Here is a 13,204-nt window from a genome sequence, read left to right as displayed (position 1 = left end):
ACACTCATTTTTCAGGCAGAAAAATATGTATTGTCCCAAATTAAGTATCCCAAATCATGACAAGCACATTATAAAATAATCTTCATTAAAGGCAGTGGACACTATTGGCAATTACTCAAAATAATTATTAGCATAAAAACTTACTTGGTAATGAGCAATGGAGAGCTGTTGATAGTATAAAACATTGCGAGAAACGACTCCCCCTGAAGTAACGTAGTCTTTGAGAAAGAGGTAAGTTCTCACTCAAACAAAAAAAGACTTCAGCTGAAGCCTTTTATTATGCATCTAAAAGCACACAAAGTGTTATGCAACAAGGGTGGGTTTGTTTTCTTTTATTATTCTCTTGAAACTTATAATAAGACCAATTGAGTCAAAATTTTCTCAGATTTGTTACTCTATGCATGTTGGGATACACCAAGTGAGAATACTGGTCTTTGACAATTACCAAACGTGTCCAGTGCCTTTAAATACTGAAGCATCTAAATTTAAAGCACATTATTGTTCAATTAATTGAGATGAAGTAAATTTCAGGCCCACAACAACATGATTGCAGCAAAGTCTGTACTTCACTAAAATGGAAAAGGCATTACAAATGTATCACTATACAATAAAGATATGTCTGCATAGTGCATAGTATGCAATGAACACAAAATTTGAAGGTTGAATGCAAGTTTATGTCGCTTTTTAATTGCACACTATGGTAAAATATTGAAATAGAATTGAAATGAATTGAATATATAATGCAAGAAAAATGTTTCACAAGTGAATGTGAAGAAAAAAATACCCTACTTTTGAAAAAAGAAAGACATTGTTTTTTTTTAATTCAAATTTTCGACCATCAAATTACGAATCCCAAAGCTCCTTAATCTATAATAGTTCCATCTGGGCCAGACAATAGAACCTTCTGTTGCAATGTGGCTGCATTTACAAGTTTTCATTTGGACTGTGTAACCAGAAAACCCCTGATGCAAGGCTCCCCTTCAGACAAACAGGCCAAGCGCAGAAATCGTGCCATCCAAAAATAATTTAACAACCAAAATATCACCTCACTGCTAGAGACTGGAGACTTGCTAACTTTTGCTAAGCAGATGAAATTGTCAAGAGATTTTTCTTTCTCAACCTCTATGGCCGAATTTCAAACAGGTGCTTGTAAGCAGGAAAAATTGCTCAACAAGTTTCTGCCAAGGAAACCGGAGCAGCACACCAGTCACAAATGGTACACATGACATGGCATTTTGGCTGGCAACCTTATTCCAGTAAGCATTATTATTCTGTGCTTAGCTATTTTTAATGTTTAAGCAGATTGGAGCTTGATTATAAAATTGACTTACCATGACTTTGAAAGCCAGCTCACCACTAGACACTGTGAATTTACACTGGTACAGTACCGTAAACTTCTCCTCCGTCACAAACTGTAAAATAAAATAAAATGAAATAGAGTTGAAGCCAGTTACAAACACGCCAAAATTAATAAAAAGCACCCATTTTGCCTCTGTTGCGCTAGTCTTGACCTCGGTACCCCTTCATAGGTTTTTCAACAGAAGTGCCCTTGCAAAATGAAAAATGCCCTCCCTCTCAAAGATAAAATTCCAAGCCTACTTTAAGTTTATTAATTTCCTCCACCCCCTTAAAAAATATCTAAGAAATGCAAATGTAAAGCGCATTAAGACGTTATTGTAAAATGTGCTATATAAGAACTAAGTTATTATTAAATCTTTGCTTTTGCACATATCCCAGCAGAATTGTCTCGCCTCCTTGGCTAATCATAGTCCAAGTCCGTCAAGAACCGTCTGCTCCTCAAATCTTACCTCTGCGCCTCGTCTATCTGCTCTCTTGATTTTCTTTAGTGACTGCAAGACAAAAAGGTGAATACATAATTAAAAGGAAAGAAGAAAACACAGGCAGTCTGCGCTACAGAAATTGGTTGAGCTGTGACCACATTGAATCAAACTCAGCAGAAATCACTTGAGACCAAGATCAAAGATTGAGTTTCGGGAGGGGAAGTTAAATGGGCCCAGTATACTCACCATATTTCTAAATGATACATTCAAAATTCCTGTGTCTCTATGGTATTCCATGATGCCAGAGTTGTTGAGGAACTCTCCACTTGTTTCATCCGGACTCAAATTTTCATTACTCAGCAGAGCTTTGGCCTGCATTTCGCTGGAAAATAAAGCATCAAAAAAGTGTTTGTTTTAAATTCAGCATCTATTTACAGGAAAGTCGTACATTTAGCTGTAACTTTTCCTACATGTTATATACTAAAGGCCTAGTTAAACAGGCCCCGATAACGTGAACGAAAACGAGAACAATAAAAATGCAAGCCCTCGGTTGGTTGAATGAGTGCTGGCGAATTCTGCGTGGAGCATTTCAACCAATAGAATGCGTTCTCTGTGCGTCATTATCGTTTTCGTTTCCGTTATCGCTGCAGTGTGACTTGGCCTTAAGTCGGGTACGCTCAGTGGTGACTGTCCCTGCCTTTCACCTCGGGGGACCCCTGGTTGAGCCCGGGCCCGGAGTCTTGCATATGGATTTGGTTTTTCAGTTTCCATATTGGGGTTTTTTCCCATGTCTTAAATATCTTCGTTGACTTCTCTTCACAAAGTTGGTGTGACGTTTCCCTTAGGATGCTTTGCCGACTATATAATTAAGATGCAGAAGTAATTGCTAGTTAGACGAAGCCATATCTTGCAATGTTAACATTCCTGTGGAATTACCTGATTATCGTGGCCTTCACTTGTGGTGGCTCCATGTGAACATTCAGCTTGCCCCCTACCAGCAATCTGGGCCATTTAAAGAAAACAAAAAACAGTGTGAAATTCTTATGCAACTTTGAACAAGAAATACCAAAAGAGTTGTACAGACAATACATCTTCACACTTTGAACAGACAAATTTAATGTAAGTAACTTGCAGCCCAGTTATGATTTATACACTAAACTTGTGAGAATCTATCATTTATGAAGATTAGTTTGTAGTTTAAATACGCCTTAAACCTTTCTTTGCAACAGCCTAGCCTAACCGCCTTGTCACACGTTGGAAACTTTTACAGACAACTTCGAGACGACCAACTGCAGTGAATGCTACAGAACCACTTTGGTAGCACATGAGTAAGTTGTTAAACAATGTCCTCTAATCACAAAGAAAAATATCTTGAAAGCCTTTCTTCTCGGAGATTGCCTGAAACTGCTGGACTTTTTAATTGGCCCGTATGTCAAGGGCCTATCAATGAAAGACCCCATCATTTAAGTAAGAGCCTAGAATTTGAAATCAATACAGATTGCTTGGAACTGGTTGCCTGTAAATTGCCTTGTGTGGCAAGGGCCTATCAAAAGTGAAGAAGTCTAGAATTTGAAAATTAGTACACCGGCAATCAGCGATGCACTCACCTGACCGACGTCTTAAACTTTGTTTCTTTCTTGAGCACTTGCGGTGGTTGTTTCTCGATAATGAATGTGGACGGGACGAGCGCCGATAATAGTGCTGTAAAGCTGCTGTTAAGGTTTTGGGTTGGGTCTTCGGCTGGATTCGCCAAGGGGAGGCGTGTCTTCAGGATTTCAATGTGCATGATTTGCTGCCTGTTTTGCCAGATGATCTCAGCGAGGGATTCACACCTAGAATTGAGAGAAGCAATCAAGTTTATTATTTCTCCCTCCTAGTTTTACAATATTTTTTACCCCCTGAAAAATTAGTTTTCTGACCCGATTGCATTCGTGCAGGGCAAGCGACTAGTCACACACATTTTGATCAAAATTGTTAACTGAATGCAAGGACCCAACAACCAGGGCTCAATTTCATGCCACTGCTTACAGAGGAATTCCGTGCTTACGACCCATAAAATAACATACTTTACAGGGCACTCTTTGCATTATTTGTTGGAAACTGTTGATACCTTTGCATAATATTGTTATATCTTGGATTATTATTATTAGTAGTAGTTAAAGTCTGTCCCAAGCCAATATGGCTCCTCGGGGATGGTGTTTATATCCGGTTTCCTTGGCATTAAACAACTCAGAATATTTCTATTCCCCCTGGGACAGGAGGCCACTCAGGTTACTCTTCAGCTCTAGCCGCTACCCAGTGGTACTTCTGGGCAGAGAGTTGCAATTATGATAAAGTTCCTTCCTCAAGGGTACATGTGTCAAAACTGGCCAGGACAGGATTCAAACACACATTCTATAAATTACAGAAGACGATCAGGGCATACTGATCGAAACGTTGAGTTAATCCAACGGTTCTTTTCAGATCAACCCCAACTCATTTAGAGATTGTTATTACATGGTGTTACCGCAAACTCTTCTATATTTATATAAATTACAGAACTTGAGTCCACCGCCCTAAACCACTCGGCCATGACACCCACCACTAGTAGTAGTAGTAGTAGTAGTAAAGATCAAAATTTGTGTTTGTTTGTTTGTTTGTTTTTGTTCATGTGCACGAATCAGAGAATCGTTTGGACCTACCATGACTGCAGAGTATCCAAAGAGCCCTCTTGTGGGCCTCCAATGCCAGCGAGTTGCTGTTGACGCTTCCACTTGTTCAGCTCGTCCTTCAACACCCGAGACTGCACTTTAGCCAACAGCATGTAGATTTCCCGATGATGCTCGGCCATTTGCTGCGGTAATGATAAGGAAAGATTATCAAACATAACCCACTGCAGTTGTGTATTTTTCATGAACAGGGCCTAATTTCATAGAGCTGCTTAAACAGAAAAAGTAGCTGAGCAAAACAAAATTATGGTTATCAGAATAAGGTTACCAGCAAAAGTACCATGTCACTTGTACAATTTATGACTGGTATCCTGCTCAATTCTGCTAAGCAGACAATTGTTAGGCAATTTTTTGGGCTTAAGCAGCTCTATGAAATTGGGCCCTGGGGCCAGAGTCAATGCTGACAAAAAAGTCTAAAACTAGGACCCAAATTTGAAAATGCCACGTCACTCTGTTAGTAACCCCCGGGTTTAAGACTTCTTAAAGCTTTTAGCAGGCCTGTGAGAGGACCCTTAAAAAAAGAGCTGAAACACTACATGATGTAAGAATGATTGTGTAACGTCAAGTGAGCGCGCGTCACGCATTTACTCTGGTCGATTAGGGACACCCCTTTTATCCATTAACTAGGCTTAGCTGACATTATTGTATTTGTACATTATTGTTGGCAAGCTTTTTAAGGCATGCCATGCTTATATTAGGAGGGGAAAGGGAAAAAAAAATTGGGAATGTTTTTTTTTTTTAATTATGAAACAGTGTGCTCAGCACTGCAGTAATACACCAAAGAGCCGAATGTCTTTAAAATGTGGGGGGAAAACAACCCTGATTTTCTTCAACAGGCCAACTTAAAAAGTCAACACAGACTCAATGTATTCAACTAGTTTGTTAACACAAAATATGAAAGTGACATTTTTCTGCAAACATTTCTGCGACGATGATCGCACAGCTGGACAAGTGAAAAAGTGGGGTTTTTTTTTTCAGGTAGCGGGGATTGGGCGTAGGGGAACATACCATTCTCAAAGCCATCAAATGTTGGGCATCTCTGTTGATAACAACTTTCATCTCTTCCTTTCTCTGGTTTAAACGGACCTCTTCGTTCCTACTACTGGTGTTATCTGTTGGCACCCCCTGAAACTGTTGCTGACTGGCAGAAAGCTTACCTATGACGGGTCAAAGGCATAAATTTAGAAAACATGGCAGTGTATTTTGCTAGACCAATTTTAGTGGTGGGCTCTTAATTCAATTTAATCCACCAAGGGTGAGCAATTCAACAAAATTATTAATAATAAGATGAGGGGCAATCATTGGCTGAAGTGCAACCTGGGGGAAATCTGTGCTGGGCAGCACAGTGTATTTTGCTCAGAGTGCTGGGTGAAATTTGCTAGGTCTGGGCAGGCTCGCCCGTCACCGCCTACTACTTGTGTTGTGACATCGCACTTTGCTTAGCAGTTCAGATAAATACACAGTTGAGATCACTCTGAGGTATGTGGGAAATCAACCCCTGGACATAAGAATGTTTTCAAAAATATATATAACTATTCAAATTTTAGTGAACTCACTCTGTATCATTTGAAACTCTTGATATTTTACAACGAAGAGTTCCTGCTTTTGTCGCATGTCACTCAACTGTTTCTCCCCAACCTGTTTAATAAAGAAAATACAATATTACATGAACATGAACCAGGCAGCAAGTGTTATATTACTAAGCTCATTTGCTCACAATTTCATGCTTACAAACACCCTATATTTCACTTTATTAGTTTTTTAATGGAATTATAAAGGATTGGTAGTGTTGACAAAATAATTGCAGACAGTGTTGCACCACAGGACCTTGTAAAACCATTACACGGTGCTTTACAAGAATAGGTCTCATACTTCAAATCGTAGCTCCTTACACCTTGCATGAAAGATACTGTGGGCATTGATACGCCCCTTTAGGGATGTGAAAAGGCGCTATATAAGAATTGAACAGGTGACTACTTGGCAATACGAAAAACCACCCAAGTGTTGTCCATGTGGTATGTAAAATAATTTACAAAACTTGTGATTCAAAGACAGAGACAAGACTGGGAATTTGACCTTTGAGAGGGCAAGGCCAAGGATTGAACTGATACTAGACTTTGTTCTACGTTACCTGTGTTTTAAATTTGAGGGTTTTTAAGACACTTTCTATCTCCTGATGAGAGTCTGGAATGGGCATGGCCTGCTCCATGGCACCTTGAACTCCACTCTGCATAAAACAAATAAAAAATAATAATAGAACTGTTATGATTCGATATCCTTAAGCATAATTTTCTAGGTCCCAACTCAAAAGTTCAGCATCGACAATCAATACATGAAAGGAGCCAAGCAAACTTTGCTTTGATGATATCCGAGTCAAGACTTTTGAGATGCTAGGATTAATCCTATCTCGAGTTAGGATGGGTTCAATGCGTCCCAACCTCTATGGATACGGAACTTCACTCGTCATTAGTCCCAAGATTTATCCTAAGTAAGGAAGAGTTTGGTGAAATCGCCGGCAAGTCTCAAAATTTATGCTGGACCACAGGTCAGTGATTTTAGCCTTAGGCCAGTAATCTGAGGATCGGACAAGTCCAATGGTCTTCTGTGTTTTTCTTTATTTTTCAAATGTTGAGTTTCAGTCTGATAAATATCTTTTAATTCTGTTCAGTATTGAAGACCGCTTACCCATATAATTCTTCTCTGAGTGCTTGTTCAAGGTAAAACAGTTAAAAATATTAAACTGTGTTGATTTTCTCACAACAATTTTGGTCTTGTGACAACAATTATAGTCCATTGAAAACAATCTGGTCCCCCTTAAGCTTTTGAGCTACCATCCCTTGGAACTTGTGGATTTTTACCCAAATTTCGCGTCCTGAGTACATTTCTGGTCAAGCTGTATACTTACATTGGACTGCTCAATTATCCGCCATTCTGACTCAAGACAGTGACGGACCACACGAACAAACTTCAACGGGTTGTTTCGGTAGTTTTTCTGTATTTATGTATGAAAACAAAAAATATAGTAAACGAAAAGCAGTCACAATGTTAGCAACACAAAGATCACCCCTGATAAGCTAAAGGTTCTATCAGAGTCCTAATTAGAGTCCCAGTTCTAATGTCAGAGTTTGCTTCACTAAAACTCGTGGGGACCCTCTATAATGGACTTGTGTGGCTGTCTACCCGTTGAGTCTGAGGACTGAGGACCATAACAAAAGGGATTCAGATATTTTGACAGAGCAAGAACATCCTTGTTTGTTTTCGAGGACATGTGACAGTAGCAAAAAAAAGTTCAAAAGCAGAACAACAAAAAGATCTGAAATTACAAGGTTGACAAACAATGTGTGAATGTGTATTTGTAGGGACATTCAAACCGAGGACCTAAAGCAAAGAGACAATTAATCCATGGTTGCTATCATAAAGATAAAACAAAGAGTTGAACAAAGGAGGTATCAGGATTGGAAACCGCCCAGTGTGTATGGGGGGGGTTCTCATAGACAAGAATACTGATTTTCCAGGCATGCACCTGCTGCTTGTGGAAAACAAAGAGGGAAGTGGCAGGCGCAGCACAATTTGTTCTGTGTTTTTTATTGGCAAAGCTGAGAAACCAAAAACAAGGAAATCAGTGGAAAAGATACATGCTTGTTTCTCAGAAACGACTTATTTACAACTGGTAACAAGATACATTGCGTGTGGACCGAGGACAGAATTGAGTTCCAAAAACATCAAAGCAAACAAGTTGTTGACATTCTTATTACCAAGACCACATATCACTAACAATCAAAATTCTTGTTTCGTTCAAAACTTTAATTGTGAAAAAAATGCAATAAAAAATACATGTTCTTGGTTTCAAAGTAACTTTGCCAATTCAGTATTGCTTGCAATGATTATCATGCCTGTATTGCTTTGTTTTTTTGAGAGGGCAAGGGCACCAAGCCCTTTTCCTCTTGATAAAAGTATTATTATTATGTGGCATGTTTGTTCCCGCATGGTTCTGTCAACAAGTCGATGGACATACAATGTACACAATGTCCTCTTCCAAGAACCAATTAATAGTTTGGGAGGCTAATCATCCTTACTCGCAGCTAAGAGCTGATTTGCGAAGGACGCTGCTGCAACGTGTTTGAGAAGCAGGCATGCAAGGGCGCCTTTGGCAGCCAGCCAAATTAACCCATTACGACCACGGAGCACAGCCAGAGATTGCATATGGCCCTGGCCGGGTATTGAACCAGGGTCACCTTGGTGAGAGGCGAGCGCTGTACGCACAAGCCAACCATGCCTCCCAAATAAGGTTACTTACGTAAAAGTCATTGGCAAAGTCTTTAAGTTTCAGCCTTGTAACAAACAAGTCGTCTCCGGAGAGCTCCTCACTCTTTTGATTGATCTCTTGGATGAGTTGCTGCAACAGCATACTAGCAGCAGGCTCACTGCTTTGGCTGTCAAGGTCAAGACTTGCCCTGAAAGGTAAAAACAACACAAAACTTCTTAACTTGATCTAGATGTCATCTTGTTCTCTTCCGTTTTTATGTCTATAATTCGTCATACTTCATGGAGTTGTAGGGTTGTAGTGGCCAGGCGGATAAGAGCATGGAACTCAAGCTCTGGTGTTTCTGTTCAGCAGAGTGTGGGTTTGAGTCTCCGGTCATGACACTCTGTCATTACACTAACTTTAAATGCTTCTCTCCACCAAGGGGTAAATGGGTACGTTAGAGGGCAGGGATGGTTCTTGTGATTGATTTAGCTAATAGTAGTGCATATTTGTTGCACAGGCGGTATACTCCCCAGATAGCGGAAATGGTTTAAGGATTGAATTAAATGGCCCAAGTGACCAGGAGTAATAATGTTCGAAGCGCTTTGAGATGCCCTTGAGTGTGAAAAGCGCTGTACAAAAACTGGTTATTATTATTATTATTTTTATGTTGACCAACGCAGCTATCGTTTACATGTATGAATGGGTGTTCACAAACGCATAACCTAGAGAATCTACCATTCATTCACATTTTGCCTTCAGACACTTGCAGGCCTGGAATTTAATCTTTGAGAGTGCAGGGCCATTTTCATTTTGCAAGGGCCCTTCCAGTAAAAGTTCTTCAAGTCTTTGGGAATGTCCCAATGGGTATCAAGGCCAAGAACAGCACATTTTATATGCATTTTAATCACAGTTTTAATACTGATTCGAGCAGAACCCTTTTTAATCGCTGCAATTTGAATAAATTACAATGTATGCAAAGTATGTTTGCAAAGTTTGCAGCACATACTTTTAAAATTTTACTGACAAATGCAGTTCTAAATCAAGGAAATTTCAAATTTGTAGAACAAAGATAACAACAAGAAAAACAAAATCTTACCATTGTTGACTTTCAATCCATAATCCGCAGTAGTAGCGAACCTCTACTGGGAACCCTGTCTCCTGATACAAGAGGGTAAGCTGCTCCAAGTCGGGCCCCTTCAACTGTTGCAGCTGAAGAATCGTGGACATGGTGACAGAATAGTGTGGCACCCCTTGGACAGATCCTTGGGGTGTTATGTCAAGGAGTTGACTTCAGGATCAGAGTTAGATGGAGATGAGTAAACCACTGACCAACACTAAAGAAAGGAAGGATGCAAACATTAGGTACCTCACACTACGCCTTGCCCTTGAACAACTGGTATTTTTTTTATTTGGCCTAAATGTTCGGGCTTGTAATTTGTATGCTTCTTTTTTTAAAGGGCAAGGGCACAGATGCATTTTCTTCTTGGTAAAGGGCACCCTATGAGGAAATTGTAAATTTCTACAGGAGCATTTAAAGGACACAAAGGCAATGACCAGGAGGCATGGAGGCAATCGTCTTTGTTGCCTCCATGAAGTATCTGACCTTTACGTTCAAACCTGCTTTGGGTGAAATTTATTCATAACATAAAATGCAAGATTTAGGCAGACAATGCTCTCCAGGTTAGTTTTTTAGTAAATTTATGCCGATCAGGTCAGTAACTTGCATTTTCATTGATGCCCACATTGATTGTGAAAACTCATTCAGCCTTTGGTAAGTTTTGGTCAAATTTGTCAGCAAAATATCTTCTCCATGATGTTTTGAATGTTCTAAATCTAAATTGATTCAGTACACAATCTTTACAGACCAAATAATTTTTTATATAACGTGTACTGTGTCATAATTTTAGAACTTGTAAAGATTTGATATTTCTTTTGAATAGACGTGATACTTCATAACCCTCTGGTCTAAATCGTCAAATAGTCTACTTGTATGATATACAGTTTAAAACATGACCATTCTTGTATTGAACACATGATGACACTTTCATATTGGGCAAAATGATTTTAGTCTTCCAAACAAATTGATGCATTTTGTTTTCCATTTAATTGTTATTTAATCAAAATTTAGCCCCCCCCCCCCACCCCCCCCAATCCTATTCAAAACTTCCATTGTGTCTGATGTAACACTAAAGTAACAGTAACAGTTACATATTAATAATTTAGGCTAATTAACAATAACATAATACATACAGGAAACTAGGATTAATCTCAGCTTTTTTATATAAAGTGTATTTACACAAGTGTTTGTTTACATGAAACATCAAAGCTTTTTTCTACAGCGAAAACACAAGAACTTGAAGAGATAAGTTTTTACTTTTTGTCCGAAATACAGAGAATGTCACCCTTGTTTGGCTACACATTTAGAGGTAGAAATTACCCTCATGTCTACAGTCCACCATCATGCAATGTCCGTGTTCATGTTGTTAACCAACTATCAAAAATTATCATTGTATGTTCATCAGTGTTCATTGATTTCACGAAACGCCATGTTCTTTTTCACCCTTATAACATGCACACACACATTACATGTGAAAATACACTGTATACCGAAATATCCATGCAGCTCTCACTCAGAATGCAAACATAGAACGACCCAAAACAACTTGCAACAACAAAATAATAGGCCATAAAAATGTTACTACTTACCTCTATGCAGTTTCAGCAGTTCCACTCTCAATTAACGAATCATATGAATGAATCAAAACCCATGAAAAAACTTACTACACTTGGGCCGATAACGGGATTTCTCAGAAAAAGCATGCATAATATGACCACTCGTCGTAAAAAACACTTCCGTGGTCTGCAGCTGCGCCTGTGACGTATGGTCACGTGAGGTCGTATGCTAGATCGTCGATTTGTATTGGTCAGTGACAGATTTCCTTGCGATATTGTCACAACTGATCAACCAATCACAGGGCAAGTGGCAGGCGTACCTGGAAATCATGTTTTATTCATAAGCTCCTGGAAATGGAGCAAGAATTTTCAGAAACAAGACGACCTCACCAGGTTGACTCCTCACAGATTATCGGAAACTAGGTCAAACCACAAAGTATTTAGTTTGTAAATAGCCAATGCCTCATATAACTTATTAAGGGATTTGTTTAGTTTTGATTTGCCAATTTACTGACATGACATTTCAAACTTCTAGTTAATTGACAGACTATGATAACTGTTGATGATTCCTTAATGGGGATTTCTAATTTATACATTGATGATAATTTGTTTATGCTAAAAAGTAGTAGCCCGAAGTAGTAGGACAAACGTAACACAATGATTAAGGGCTACAGTTAGTGGTGGCGTCTTATCGTAAATCTGTTCTTAGTGGGTGCACTTGAATTATGGTGTCTTCAAGCTATACTGGTGTCTTCATCTTCTTCTTTCGTCGAGCATATCATCTATCTACATCATGATCATCTATATATTCTTCAAAATGTTTGGTCAGGTTTGGGCACACCTCACAGAAAACGATAGTGTGTTCAATTTCTTAAAGGCAGTGGACACTATTGGTAATTACCCAAAATAATTATTAGCATAAAAACGTTGTTGGTGACGAGTAATGGGGAGAGGTTGATGGACGATAAAACATTGTGAGAAACGCCTACTCCTTGTGAAGAATCGACCTCACGGGATGTATTATCGCGTTGTGCAATGACGTCACGCCCAAGTTTGTGTTTACTGTAAGCACATTTTCTACTAACCCAGAAAATTATGTTTATGCAAAAGTGTAGTGGCAGGAGATTCTCATTGCCTCGTGTGACAAGGCCCTTACACTTAGATTTTCAACACATTTCTAAGCATAAGTTTTTGTAGTTTACACGTTTAACCTAAAACATAAAAACAATAAAACAACAGTGTATAGTTGGTTGGGCGAATCTCGAGGGAACACTTTTTGTATGGGGTGGTATTAGCGTGACGCATTAGACGCGTTTGTGTGTCTAGCTGGGACATGCCTATATCATGGCGTTTGCCAAATAGTGTCTGGAGGCAGTTGCGTGAATTAAATATCATTATTATAATTCACGGGAAAGGCTAATAATTATCGGGCTAAATAAAAGCTAACAAGAAAACATGTTCAGGATTTTCAAAGGTATTGCCTTTTATTGAACTTTTGTTCAAAGGAACACGTTGCCTTGGATCGGAGGAGTTGGTCAAAACAAAAGCGTTTGTAACCGTTTTGTATATAATGCATATGGTTGGAAAGATGTTTTAAAAGTAGAATACAATGATCCACACAAGTTTGCCTCGAAATTGCGTGGTTTTCCTTCTACTGTGCAAACTAACACGGTCGGTCATTTATGGGAGTCAAAATTTTGACCCCCATAAATGGCCGACGTTTTAGTCGACGAGGTAAAAGGAAAACCACGCAATTTCGAGGCATGTTTGTGTGGATCATGGTATTCTACTTT

At 39.1% G+C, this 13,204-nt stretch overlaps 1 protein-coding gene across 3 annotated transcripts in view; it reads right to left on the bottom strand.

Annotated features, from left to right (window-relative positions):
- The window catches only part of LOC139937602 (signal transducer and activator of transcription 5A-like), a 33,901-nt gene extending 20,711 nt beyond the window's left edge, over positions 1-13,190 (bottom strand). For all 3 annotated transcript variants that reach the window (XM_071932819.1, XM_071932820.1, XM_071932821.1), the window contains exons 1-13: positions 11,445-13,190; positions 9,835-10,072; positions 8,787-8,943; positions 7,395-7,481; positions 6,621-6,716; positions 6,046-6,127; positions 5,498-5,646; positions 4,463-4,614; positions 3,389-3,613; positions 2,718-2,783; positions 2,028-2,163; positions 1,809-1,850; positions 1,332-1,412 (exon numbers count right to left, since the gene is read on the bottom strand). In XM_071932819.1, coding sequence (XP_071788920.1) covers positions 1,332-1,412; positions 1,809-1,850; positions 2,028-2,163; positions 2,718-2,783; positions 3,389-3,613; positions 4,463-4,614; positions 5,498-5,646; positions 6,046-6,127; positions 6,621-6,716; positions 7,395-7,481; positions 8,787-8,943; positions 9,835-9,965 — 1,404 coding nt within the window. In that variant the 5' untranslated portion in view covers positions 9,966-10,072; positions 11,445-13,190. The remainder of the gene's footprint in view (positions 1-1,331; positions 1,413-1,808; positions 1,851-2,027; positions 2,164-2,717; positions 2,784-3,388; positions 3,614-4,462; positions 4,615-5,497; positions 5,647-6,045; positions 6,128-6,620; positions 6,717-7,394; positions 7,482-8,786; positions 8,944-9,834; positions 10,073-11,444) is intronic.
- Positions 13,191-13,204: the final 14 nt, after the last annotated feature.

This window comes from Asterias amurensis, chromosome 5 (genome assembly GCF_032118995.1).
Source record: "Asterias amurensis chromosome 5, ASM3211899v1".
Lineage (NCBI taxonomy): Eukaryota > Metazoa > Echinodermata > Asteroidea > Forcipulatida > Asteriidae > Asterias > Asterias amurensis.
Note: the sequence above shows the minus strand (reverse complement) of the source record. Positions and strands in the feature narration are given on the sequence as shown.